The sequence below is a fragment of the Euleptes europaea genome, chromosome 9 (assembly GCF_029931775.1).
Source record: "Euleptes europaea isolate rEulEur1 chromosome 9, rEulEur1.hap1, whole genome shotgun sequence".
NCBI classification, from domain to species: domain Eukaryota; kingdom Metazoa; phylum Chordata; class Lepidosauria; order Squamata; family Sphaerodactylidae; genus Euleptes; species Euleptes europaea.
The window spans coordinates 82,943,476-82,957,025 of record NC_079320.1 but is presented as its reverse complement, the minus strand read 5'-3'; the positions used below and the strand labels follow the sequence as shown (position 1 = coordinate 82,957,025).

Here is a 13,550-nt window from a genome sequence, read left to right as displayed (position 1 = left end):
TAAGGTAAATATGTGGAGCAGGAAGAATTGGTGAGTTCATCCATGGAGAATTGGCAGGAGAAAGTTGGGATGATTAAATCTTCCCTCACCCACTGATTATCCCATTCAAATGACCCTCCGGGCTGTTTTTGAGTATTTCCCCCTCTATCAAGAATCTACCTCCAGAATCTTGGTTAGGAGAAAAACAGCCAGTTCAGGAAGACATTTGAAGGGCAGAGCGGCGCAGAGGTAATGGTGGTGAAGCACTGAACACATGAACACATGAAGCTGCCTTATACTGAATCAGACTCTTGGCCCATCAAGGTCAGTATTGTCTACTTAGACTGGCAGCAGCTGTCTAGGGTCTCAGGCAGAGGTCTTTCACATCACCTACTACTTGATCCTTCTTTTATTTTCTTTTTTTTAAAACTAGAGATGCCAGGAATTGAACCTGGGACCTTCTGCATGCAAAGCAGGTGCTCTACTACTGAGCCACAGCCCCTGAACAATGAAAGCTCCTCACTCACACCCATTTTATCTTGGCAGAGGGGTGTGTGGCTGCTATGGGGGAAGATATAGAAAGGGAAAACTTTGAGGCAACTACCTACTCAATTAGAGACTGCCCAATCGTCCACTCTGGCCTCTCTCTACTCTGGCCTCTCCCCAACTGCCCACAATCAAATAAAAGGGGGGGGTACACAAGCTTTGAATAAAGGATTGGTAGCATGTAAGCTATAAGCTCCCAAAAGGTCTCTTATTTGGGGACTTGCTAGAACAAGGCTGTAATTATTTGTGAGGTAAGTAGAAATCGCTTTTTCATAGCTATTTGCCTAGACAGACAAGACACAGATGCAAACAAATATTTTTCCCCTCTGCCATTTTTCACAGTACATTCTTTTTTGACTTTTTTTTTAACTTTCTAAATTTTGCGTTATAGGGATAGACCAATATAGCAATTCAGTGCTATATTGCCAGCATTCAGATTCATTGAATTGCTATATTGGTCTATCGCTAATTACTATATTGGTCTAGTGCTGTAGCACAAAAGTTAGAACATTAAAAAGAAAAGAAAGAAAGCTCCATGAAAAAGAGTGGAGAATAAAAGCAATATGGTTTGAAATGGGCAGAGTGCTTCAGACATGACTCATAAAGGGATTTAAAAATGCTGTATGAAACCCCTATCTCTATGTCGCTTGACTTGGAATCGGGTCAACAATGGATAACAACCGGATTAGTATAGTCATAGATAAAGGGGCCATACGTAAGTAATGATTCAGGGAAACAATGCACGCTGTACGTGTGGAGCCTCTTTGAGAGACTTGTGCATGAAATTATCCGTATGTTAACTCCATTGTTCAGTACTGCCAGATTTCCTCCATTGATACTTACAGATGAAGCTTACGAATCTCAACAAAAAACCTCTCAGGTGGGAGAAAAATAATTAAAATCCCATTTATTATGACAGAAGGATTTCTGCTTCACATACCTCCTGAGAACAGTCCTGAAGCTTTCCATGTAGAGCATCTTTCTCTTTCTGCAGTTGCCTTATTTCATTCTTGTGTTTCTTTTTTAATTCCTCTAACTGTGCCTGAACCTCCTGAAATTGGAAAATTAAGCATTGTCATTATGGAATGCTATACAAAAAAATTATGTCCTAGAGCAGGAGTCCCCAACATGGATTCTGTGGGTGCCATGGTGCCCGTGCCAGCCAGCACCTTTCTTGGTGCCCACCACATGCTTTTAGAAAGTAGGTGGGGCCAGGAGGGGCTCTTGCCCAGCAGGGCTTCTGATTTGCCACGGAAGATCCAACAGGCTATGCAGATTAAAATAATGTTTTTTCCGTGATGGCCGCCAACACAATGTTTGTTTTATTCTCTCTCACCTCCTCTTTTCCAGTGTATTTTTTTATTACCTCTCTTTAGGGTTGCCAGCCTCTAGGTGCTGGCTGGAGATCTCCCGCTATTACAACTGATCCCCAGCCGATAGAGATCAGTTCACCTGGAGAAAATGGCAGCGCTGGCTATTGGACTCTATGGCATTGAAGTCCCTCCCCTCTCTAAACCCCACCCTCCTCAGGCTCCACCCCCAAATCGCCAGATATTTCCCAACCTGGAGCTGGCAACCCTAGCCCTCTTCTACCCTGCACTTGGGCTTCCTTTGCATGTGTGGTTTCACCTCCTGTGGGAGCCATTTTGTGGTTGTGTCCACCACCCTGTGTCAGAAAGGTTGGGGACCCTGGTTCTAGAAGCATAATGATTGGGAAAGTGTTGTCCATAAAAACACATTTTCATGCGAAAGGCCATACAGTAGGGGTTCCAAGTTCCAGGTGGTGGCTGGAGATCTCCCGCTATTACAACTGATCCCCAGCCGATAGAGATCAGTTCACCTGGAGAAAATGGCCACTTAGGCAATTGGACTCTATGGCATTGAAGTCCCTCCCCTCTCCAAACCCTGCCCTCCTCAGGCTCCACCCCCAAAATCTCCAGATGATTCCCAACCCCCATCCATCAGCAACAGCAGAGATTACTAAGAACATGAGAAAAGCCCTGCCGGATCAGCTCAGTTGTCCATCTAGTCCAGCATCCCGTCTCATAAAGTGGCCAACCAGTTACCCTGGAAGGTCAACAACAGGTAGGGGTGCCAAGTCCCTCTTCACCACCGGTGGGAGGTTTTTGGGGCAGAGCCCGAGGAGGGCAGGGTTTGGGGAGGGGAAGGACTTCAGTGCCATAGAATCCAATTGCCAAAGCGTCCCTTTTCTCCAGGGGAACTGACCTCCCTCACCTGGAGATCAGTTGTAATAGCGGGAGATCTCCAGCTAGGACCTGGAGGTTGGCAACCCGAACAACAGGACACAGAGGCCGAGGCCTTCCCCTGATATTGCCTCCTGGTACTGGTAATCAAAGCTTTACTGGCTCTGAATATGGAGGTTACCTTTAGCCACTGACAGACCTGTCTTCCACTGAGGACACTCCTGAGCCCATCATGACTGGGCCCAGGGGGAGATGGGATCTTTGGGGTGACAAAATACCTCGCTCCAGCCCTCCGCTAAACTGCATGGTATGAATAAAACCTTCATTTCTCAAATCTAGCACATGAGAAAAAACTCCTATTGTTCCACCACACACACAAAAAACTTAATTATCTGTCTTGTCTGTCTGTCTGAAGTGGCTCAGTGATATGATTTGGAAAGCAGACCATACTGCCTTTGGGGGGTGGGTAGGGGGTAGGGTTGCCACCAGAGGGAGGTTTTTGGGGAGGAAGCTGAGGAGGGCAAGGTTTGGGGAGGGACTACAATGCCGTAGTGTCCAATTGCCAAAGCGGCCATTTTCTCCAGGTGAACTGATCTCTATCAGCTGGAGATCAGTTGTAATAGAAGATCTCCAGCTAATACCTGGAGGCTGGCAACCCTGGTAGGGGGTGTTTCAGGAGGGGCTGTGTTCTTATGAAGGAATTGCTCACCAAGGTTTAATTGCTTTAGACAAGAAAAACACATTTCCTTTTTAATTTTCTACAGCATTTATTGCAGGCATATTTAGAAAGACCTTGCTATTATTTTTCAATTATTAAAACAGTGATATCCCATCTTCCCATTAAAAAGCCCTTCACACTATTACAATCAAACCCCAGTTCCTCAGTAAAAACAGCCTCTGGTATTTCCTTTCACCAGCGCTAATAAACCCAGCATCATTAAAACCACAGGACCAAATTCTAAATTACCAGCAACGTTTGCTCAGCAAACATAACAAGCAAAGACTTCCCACCTTCAGTGTACAACGGTCAGTGTGATGCAGTGGCAAAAAAGGGCTAATGTGGTCTTGGGGTGTATCAACAGAGGCATAACATCCAAATCGCAAGGCGGTACCCGGATTGGTCAGGCCGCACCTGGAGTATTGAGTGCAGTTCTGGAGGCCTCACTTCAAAAAGGATGTGGCGTCGTGGACAGAATGGAGCGGGTGCAGAGGAGAGCGACAAAGATGATCAGGGGCCTGGAGACCAAACCCTATGAAGAAAGGCTGCAAGACCTGGGAATGTCGAGTCTGGAGACGAGGAGGTTGAGGGGGACATGATTGCTCTCTTCAAGTCCTTGAAAGGCTGTCGCTTACAGGAGGGCAGGGAGCAGTTCCAGTTGGCAGCAGAGGATAGAACCCGCAACAATGGGTTTAAATTATGGGTGGAAAGGTACTGGCTGGATATCAGGAAACAACCTGATGGTGATCCCTGACCCGAAACATATCTGGCTGTCCTCGACCAGAGCCAGGGTTTTTTCAGCCCCGGCCCCAGCCTGGTGTAACTGTCTGTCAAGTGAGACCCAGGCCTGATCCACATCCCACTGGGAAGGTCTCTTGGGAGCTGTACAAGACCATAGTAGTGGCAAACATTCCCTCCCCGCATCGAATGCTCGATGTCTCCCCACCCACCAGTCACACTAGTAGCACACGTGAGGCTATAATTATCAAAGCTGGAGGTAATGCGGCAGTGCATCGAAGTTATGTTTTGAACAGCACAATCCTAAACAGTTACACCTTACTAAGCCCATTACCTTCAGTGGATGTAGAAGCTGCTGAACCCCAGAATGAATGCACATATCTCATACAATCCAGCGGTATCTGCAAAAATTGTGTGCTCCTTTACAAACTGCCTTAGGATATCTGTATTTAGTGCTCACTAGTATACTGACTCTTCCAGCTGACAGAACACAATTCTACAGATGATCAAGAAACTCTCACACAGAAGGGGAAAAGATGCCCATTCCACAGAGCTGTGACCCGTGGCAAGCTACCAAATTTAAAGACTTAAAATGATTCAGAACGATGGAACTGCTGAAAGGAAGCAGATGTTTTTAAAAGCGTACATCTGCAAAGAGGATAACTGACAAGGGAAGTGTTGTAGATTTCATCCCACCAATGAAGCAATGCACTAAAGTGCAACCCTGCCCCCCCCCCCCAAACCTTAACACGTATTAAGTCCTATACAGTTGCTAAAAGCAAAATTAGGTGTTGGTATGACAGGATGAGAGAGCCAGTTTGGTGTAGTGGTTAAGAGCGGCAAACTCCAATCTGGAGATCTGGGTTCGATTCCCCACTCCTCCACATGAGCAGTGGACTCTTAATCTGATGAACCGGGTTCGATTCCCGACTCCCCCACATGAAGCCTGCTGGGTGACCTTGGGCCAGTCACAGTTCTCTCAGAACTCTCTCAGCCCACACGGAGGCAGGCAATGGCAAACCACCTCTGAACGTCTCTTGCCTTGAAAACCCTACGGGGTCGCCGTAAGTCAGCTGTGACGTGACGGCACTTTCCATCACATGACAGGATGAAACAGCAATATTGCCTTTACTGATCGGTTTATTTTATTGACCAAGGGCTGCTAGATTACAATCACAAAATTAACTAATATTAATTAAATGAAATTAAATATTCTGGAGCAATTTTACTTATTGTGGAAAGTCCACGGGACTTCTCCAGAATATGGTCTTAGAGAAGCAGAGCCCTGTTCTGCAGTGATTCCATTCATACTAGGAAGCAATACACCTTATTAGTGGTTACCAAATCTCTGGGAAGAGGTGCAGGAACAGAGTGGATGGGTGAGTAAATGTCTTCCCCCGCTCCCCTCTCCTTGGGACCTTTGCCCCTGATACCCCCCATCCTGCACTTTCACTCAGCTGGGTTTGTAGACAGTGGCTGAATTTATTGTTGGAAGTGAAGGACTTTGCAATTTCTCTTAGCCTCAGACTCCAGAGGGGGACTACCGAGAATCATAGAATCAAAGAGTTGGAAGGTACCACCAGGGTCATCTAGTCCAACCCCCTGAACAATGCAGGAAGTTCACAATTACCTCCCCCACACACACCCAGTGATCCCCTACTCCATGCCCAGAAGGTGGCCAAGATGCCCTCCCTCTCATGAACTGCCTAAGTTCATAGAATCAGCATTGCTGACAGATGGCCTTCTGGGGCAACAGAAAACAACTCAGCACTCTCCTCTATATGACAGCCCTTCAAGTACTTGAAGATGGTTATCATATCCCCTCTCAGTCTTCTCCTTTTCAGGCTAAACATACCCAGCTCCTTCAACCTTTCCTCATAGGACTTGGTCTCCAGACCCCTCACCATCTTTGTTGCCCTCCTCTGGACACATTCCAGCTTGTCTACATCTTTCTTAAATTGTGGTACCCAAAACTGAACACAATACTCTAGGTGAGGTCAAACCAGAGCAGAATAAAGCGATACCATCTCTTCGCGTGATCTGGACACTATACTTCTGTTAATGCAGCCCAAGATCACATTTGCCTTTTTAGCTACCGCATCACACTGCTGACTCATGTTCAGTGTTTGGTCTACTAAGACCCCAAGATCCTTTTCGCACACACTACTGCTAAGACAAGTCTCCCCCATCCTGTAATTATGCACTTGATTTCTTCTACCTAAATGCAGAACTTTGCATTTATCTCTGTTGAAATGCATTTTATTGGTTTTAGCCCAATCCTCCAGCCTGTCAAGATCATCCTGTATCCTGGCTCTGTCTTCTACTGTATTTGCTACCCCTCCCAGTTTTGTATCATCTGCAAATTTAATAAACATCCCCTCTATTCCTTCATCCAAATCATTTATAAAGATATTGAACAACACAGGGCCCAGCACAGATCCCTGAGGAACTCCACTAGTCACTCCTCTCCAAGTGGATGAGGAACCATTAACAAGCACTCTTTGGGTCCGATCTGTCAACCAATTACAGATCCACCTAACACTAACAGGATCTAAATCACATTTTCCCAATTTGCCAACAAGAATATTATGGGGAACCTTATCAAAAGCCTTACTGAAATCTAGATAAACTATGTCTACAGCACTCCCCTGATCCAGCAAAGTAGTAACTTTCTCAAAAAAAGAGATAAGATTAGTCTGACATGACTTGCTCTTGAGAAACCTGTGCTGGCTCTTAGTAATCAGATCCATCCTTTCTAAATGCTCAAGGACTGACTATGTGATGATTTGTTCAAAAACCTTTTCTGGTATAGAAGTCAAGCTGATGGGTCAGTAGTTACCCGGTAGAGTGATAGATAGGGCAGGACCTGTGCATTGCTTCCCTTTTGCTGCTCTGCTATCCAGATGATGTGTAGATTGCTACTCTTGGGGAATCTTCCTTCCTTCTCACTGACACCTCTCTCACACACTCTCTTCCTCTCCATCTTGCTACCATGGAAAGAAGGACATGCTTCCTGCATCTCCATCCATCCTAGCTAGTTAGACTAGATTAGAACCCCGTCTCTATTCTATCCTGTCTAGAATGGAGTTCCTTACAATAAAGGACTCATATTTAGGGTTGACAGCCTCCAGGTGGTGGCGGGAGATCTCCCGCTATTACAACTGATCTCCAGGCGACAGATATCAGTTCCCCTGGAGAAAATGGCTGCTTTGTCATTTGGACTCTATGGCATTGAAGTTCCTCCCCTCTCCAAACCCTGCCCTCTTCAGGCTCCACTCCCAAAATATCTAGGTATTTCCCAACCCAGAGCTGGCAACCCTACTCATATTAGTTTGCTAAATAAAAAAGACTCATTGTGTAACTTCATTCTCTACAGTGGTGCATACACACACCAGGTAATTCTGCTGTGCCATGTGCCTTAAACATTCTGCTAATCTAATATTCCTTAAATTGTTTCTTTTCTCTGCACACTCTGGTTCATCCTTTGCCATTTGTTTCCAAGGCACTTTACGCACGGCAGTCTTTGTCCCATTCCTTACTGCAAGGCTCTGACCACCTAGATGACTGTTACTGTATCTTATAGCACACTGCTACCATCTGTGGCCATGCAATCCATTACCCAATGGACCGTAAGCAGATGTGGGTCAATTATTAATTAGGATATAAATCTCTGACATCTACATCTTCAGTCTGCAAAAGTCAGGAACCTGCTAAATCAAAAGAATGCCTAGACGTTTAGTGATCATATAATGCTTTAAACTATACAAGAAGCATAAACCAGTATACAATTTTGAGGAGAACAGAAACAGCTATTAAAAGATTTGGAGCATTTTAACATAAATTCTGCATGGTAACAAAGGAACATGACTCTATACTTACTAAGCTGCACTTGATTTTTTGACACCAGGTCTGGAATTATTAAACATGTAGCTTATGACAATATGTAGACTTTACTGCCCCCAGTTCTGATCTGGCAGATACCGTCTCCTTCCCACCACCTAATAAGCACCCCATGCTCCATTTCTGTCTTTCCCTAATCTGCTTTATGCACTTCCTTTTCAGAGCATCTTTTCTCCAGGCATCCTGAGTTTGGTGTCTTTTTCAAACCGACAAAACTCACCTCAGTAGCCCCAGAATACATCAGGCTTTTAATCTACAAAATTAAGCAATCCCCAGAGAAGACAAATCACCACCAATCACATGAAAGTTCTGCCTTTCCTCCACTGAGCATTTTGAGCCCTCTATTTTCTGCTGAAGTTCAACCTCCTACACTGTTTTTAGTTGTTTTAACATCTGACTGGAACATAATGGGTTAGATCCAGCCAGCTTTTTTTGCTCAACCCCGCCCATTTCATCTCTTTACTACAGGCCCCGCCCCTCATGGATAGTGTCCATGCAGCTCCCATGATCCCCTGCATAGCCTTTTTGGTGGCTGAAGAGTACCCTTCCTCCCTTTTTCACCAACAGAAAAGCTGGCTGTATTCTGCCCACTGGCTTGGATCTAGCAATGCGCAAGCAGAAACATAGATTTAGTGCAGTTCTGCTTGAGTGAGATCCTGTGCCACACCATGTGCTTTCCCTCCTATTATTTATTGGATTTGTATCCCGCCCCCTCTCCTGGCCAAGCTGGGCTTGGGGTGGCTCACAATCATTAACACAACGTACATACGATAAAAACACACAAAATATCAATTCCAGCCTAAAACCAATAGTTTCAAAATGACATTGGTAGATACTCAATATCAGGCACAGGGCCTGAGCCAGCCTAAAAAAAGCAGCCAGGGTCCCTGAAATTGGTTGCACAAGACTGTGCGTAAGCGGAAACATAAGAGGGGATACTGTATCGGGGAGTTAAAGGGACTAGTCAAGTAGGAGACATGAAAGACCTCTGCCTGAGACCCTGGAGAGCTGCTGCCGGTCTGAGTAGACAATACTAACTTTGTTGGACCAAGGTCTGATTCAGTATAAGGCAGCCTCATGTCTTCAAGTGTTCAGTAAGTCTGACTTAGCACAAATGGCTACTGTAGTCTTTTTCTTGCATTTCCTCTTGTGCAAGAGCTCTAGCAGAGATTTTGTGCTGGATCTAACCCATTGTCCACATTTTCTTTTGCTGTCAAGTCACAGCTGACTTATGGCGACCCCTGGTGAGGTTTTCAAGGCAAGAGATGTTCAGAGGTGGTTTGCCATTGCCTGCCACTGCAGCACAACACTGGTATTCCTTGGAGGTCTCCCATCCAGATACTTGCCAGGGTTGACCCTGCTTAGCTTCTGAGATCTGACAAGATCAGGCTAGCATGGCTATCCAAGTCAAGGTGTCTACATTCTACCTTATAATATATACTTTTCAATATTTGTTCGTCTCTATATTTGACATTTCCCTGAAGGAATTTAATCTATTAACATACACCATCTACCACCCCGACATGTGCCGCAGTGGGGAAGCAGAGCTAGTCTCCTACACAATCCCAAGCAGGAAAGGTGTGTGTGTGGGGGGTCTTCTCCAGGGACAGCAACCCAGCAGTTCAAAATGAGAAGGTGGACAGACGGACACGACTGAAGAGGTGTGGGATTTATGTAAGATAACCATAAGGTAGCACATTTATGGTCAAGATAACCAAAATATTTTCAGGGCGCAATCCACTGGGAAATTCTCCTATGTACACCCTTCGGAAATGAATGGGAATTCCTGGGTTTCTGTGCAGCTCCTGTTCATTTCAACGGGGCTTTAGCTGAACAGTTTCCTCCCAGACACTGCCCTTAGGAATTCCGTTTTCCTATTATTTTAGTCCTATAAACTAGAACATACTGCATTGCCTGTATAAGTAACTATATAGAAAACATTTGTGAGAAGCATGTCTAAAAATTATGTTTACCATCACCCTCTGACCGCTACGAAAGCTCAAAGATTCTTTAAAACAAATTCAAATCCTCCCTGGGACTGTTTCAGGTCAGGAAACCAGTTTACCCCCCCCACACACACACACATATCCATGTTTAGCTCAATATTAACTGCTATGATTAAATTTCTCAGTCATTTTTCCTTCTCCCTTTCCACTGCTGGACGATATAGGGATTTATGCAGAATCTCTTGCCATTACTTTAGCACTCACCAATTAAAATGGCCACTATGAAACCTAGTAACTTTAAAAACGCACAGTGGATTTTCACCAAGCACATACCTACAAAGTCCCTAAAGAGTTCTTTACTTTTTATTAGATGTAAACCAGCAAAAGGAGAAATTGCACGTTGCATGGGTAAAAAATTGGTCAAAACCCCCAAAATTATTGACTTTAAGGCAAGCATTGTAAGCTACTACAGCTTGGCCATCCTTTAACGGATTTTTCTGAAAACTGGCCACATTGTACTGCTTTGCTGGTAGTGTGATTGTGGAAATGGAAACAGGTGTGGGGTGGGGGAGCCAGTGGTCCACAGCTCTGTCCAGCCAGCCTGGCTTCGCACCAAAGCAAAAAAAAACAAAAACCCATCCAGGACAGCACCTGACAACTGCAGCTGCTACAGAGGGGATGCTTCCCAGGGAATGCTGTTCCATGGGCCAGACCCATTCTTCTCCCTCTGTGCCACACTTAATGGCAGCTGAATGTGCCGCCCCCAGGCAGCGCCCCCCCCCATGCCTCACTGCAGAGCCCTTTCAGCACAAACAGCAAACACTAAAGACTGATGGAGAACAAAGTTCCCGTGAAGCCTCTTTTGGCTCTTCATCACAACCAGACCCCTGAATGGAATTCACATTCTGTTTGATTAAGGGAAGCATCTGGTATCTTGAGGGGATGTGTTGCCCTCAAAAGATAGGCCTCCTGTTTAGGTTAGGACTAGACAACTAACAGGACAATCGTAGCACTGTTTTAAGCCAAAGGACTTCAATGGACTCCTTTTTTTTGTTGTTGGTGTCACAGCTAACCTATGGTGACCCCATAGTGTTTTCAAGGCAAGAGACATTCAGCAATGGTTTGCCATTGCCTGACTCTGTATCACGACCCTGGTGTTCTCTGGAGGTCTCCCATCCAAACATTTGCCAGGGTTGAGGCTGAGAGTGCGTGGTCTTTTATGCCTGGCTGTTTCCCTCACCGTCACCCCTCCGACGACTTTGGGTCTTGGTTTTGATTATGCATGCCGTTTCCGAGTGTCAAAGGTCACCTCACTCTCCCCCTGCGTTTCCTCACGTTTTCAGAGACTTGTTTTTTCTTGTATTTGAAAACGCAGGCAAAAAGCAGGGAAACACAGGAAAGCAAGACGACCTCTGATGGTCGGAAATGGCATGCATAATCAAAACAAAGACCCAAAGTTGTCAGAGGGGTGACGGTGAGGAAAACCGCCAGGCATAAAAGGCCTATGACTGGCCCAAGGTCACCCAGCAAGTTTCCATAGCAGAGTGGGGATTCAAACCTGGGTTTCCCAGATCCTCATCCAACACCTTAATTACTGAACCAAGGTGGCTCTCATAGACTTAGAAGGATATAATTCTTCTGAGGACCACACTGTCATAGTTCAGGAGCCACCCTGGCCCTGGAAGTGGCAGAAGGGGCTTTACAGAAGAGCCTCATGCCGGAGACTCGGTTCATCGGCTCATAAATAGGCTCTTCAGTCACAGCCAACCTATGGTGATCCAATATGGTAAGATGTTCAGAGGTGGTTTGCCATTGCTGGCCACAAAGGAGCAACGATAGGCTTCCTTGGTGGTGTCCCATCCAAGTACCAACCAGGTGGACAGGGAAACAAGGGGGTCTGCTATCTTACCAACAGGGAAGAACTGGTCGATGAGGTTAAAGTAGTAGGCACCCTGGGTAGTAGTGACCACATACTCTTGGAATTTACAATCTTGGGGAGAGGAAAACCTGTACGTAGTCAGACATGTAGGTTGGACTTCAAAAGAGAAATTTTAACAAACTTAAACTTATGCTAGGTAGAATCCCATGGTCAGGAATACTTAAGAAGGGAGTTCAAGAAGGGTGGGCATTTCTTAAAAATAAAATACTGAAGGCGCAATCCCAAACCATTCCTATGAGAAGGAAAAATGGGAGGAGCCTAAAGAGGCCAGGGTGGCTCCATAAAGAGCTTTTTAAAGAGTTGAGAAATAAAAAAGACTCATTTAGGAAGTGGAAGGAGGGTCTTATAACCAAAGAGGAATATAAGCAAATAACTAGTGCTTGTAGGGAGAGTGTGTAGAGGAGACCCAGTCTGTGGGCAGCCAGATAGGCTGATGGCTGCTGACAACTTGCCTGTGCTGTACAATGGATTAGCTCCACTGACGGATGAAGTTGCTGCAGGACCAAAACAGTGTTTTAATAAAGTTTATGACACACTTCCTAGTTCTGCCACCTTGCGGTCATGCCTTGTGCGAACTCTGAGTTATTTTTTAAGCTAAAAGGTTTTAATCTTGTTTTCCCTTTTGTACTGTGTTATGATGTTTTGAGTATATAGTCATCTTTGCATTTGTTGCTGTGTGCCATATCTACCACATCTGTGTTTTAGAGTTTAGTTTTATGATGTGTTTGACTAGGGTAGATCTGGCCTCGGTAAGATAAAACTAAGCTTTCACCTGTAGGTTTATCTACTGAAAGGGGAAGATGTAAAGAAAAGCAGCCTTGCTTTTCTTTTAGTTACCAAAGATTGATTCAGGCTGCGGACTTCTATGTCTTGATATCAAGCGCAGGGAGCTGATGACCAGCTCTCTCACAAACCATTCCCGTGGGAAACCACATCAATTTCCCGTGGGAAGCCACTTCAGTTTGGGGAAAAGGTGTGGAGACCGGAGGCACTATTACCTCCAGTTCAAAGCACCCCCAGTTCAAAGCAAACCTCCCTATTGTAAATCAGCTATCTGTTCTCAAAGTGACAATTCTGTCAGAAGCCTGGCATCTCTAGCAGCCTGAAAGAGCCCAGATGTTTTGCATTGCTGCAGAAATGCAAATTCATCCTTAGCTTCAAAGGCATAGAGATGACATGCCAAATAATCCACAAACTCCCTGCGTTCTCAGAGATTCCATTGGGTGACTGGCCATCACCTGATGGGATTGAAGAGATAAATATGAACCCTGTTCTGATCCAAAACCATGGAGCCTTTGGGGGATGTGCCGGCCATGTCCCGGGGCGTTCATCACCTCTTTGATTCCTTTCAAGAAAGCCATGCGGGACAGACACTCTGCGTGTTAGGAACAAACCTCGCTTTTGGACTCTGGTAATTTTGAATCAACTAAAATCTTTGCCTTTGTAACTTTCTTGCAAGCCATGCCTATCTTGCCTGAACTTAAGAATTACTGTGAAGTCAGAGATTGCTAAGATTTCTTGTTTTTATGCTATCTGCCTCATGAATACTTTTCTTTATGTAATGAGCACAATCCTTTAAA

The 13,550-nt window shown here is 45.2% G+C and overlaps 1 protein-coding gene across 1 annotated transcript in view; it reads right to left on the bottom strand.

Annotated features, from left to right (window-relative positions):
* Window positions 1–13,550, bottom strand: part of FAM184B (family with sequence similarity 184 member B) — a 107,778-nt gene that overhangs the window by 39,845 nt on the left and 54,383 nt on the right. Inside the window, exon 6 of the mRNA XM_056855109.1 lies at window positions 1,466–1,576. Coding sequence (XP_056711087.1) covers window positions 1,466–1,576 — 111 coding nt within the window. The remainder of the gene's footprint in view (window positions 1–1,465; window positions 1,577–13,550) is intronic.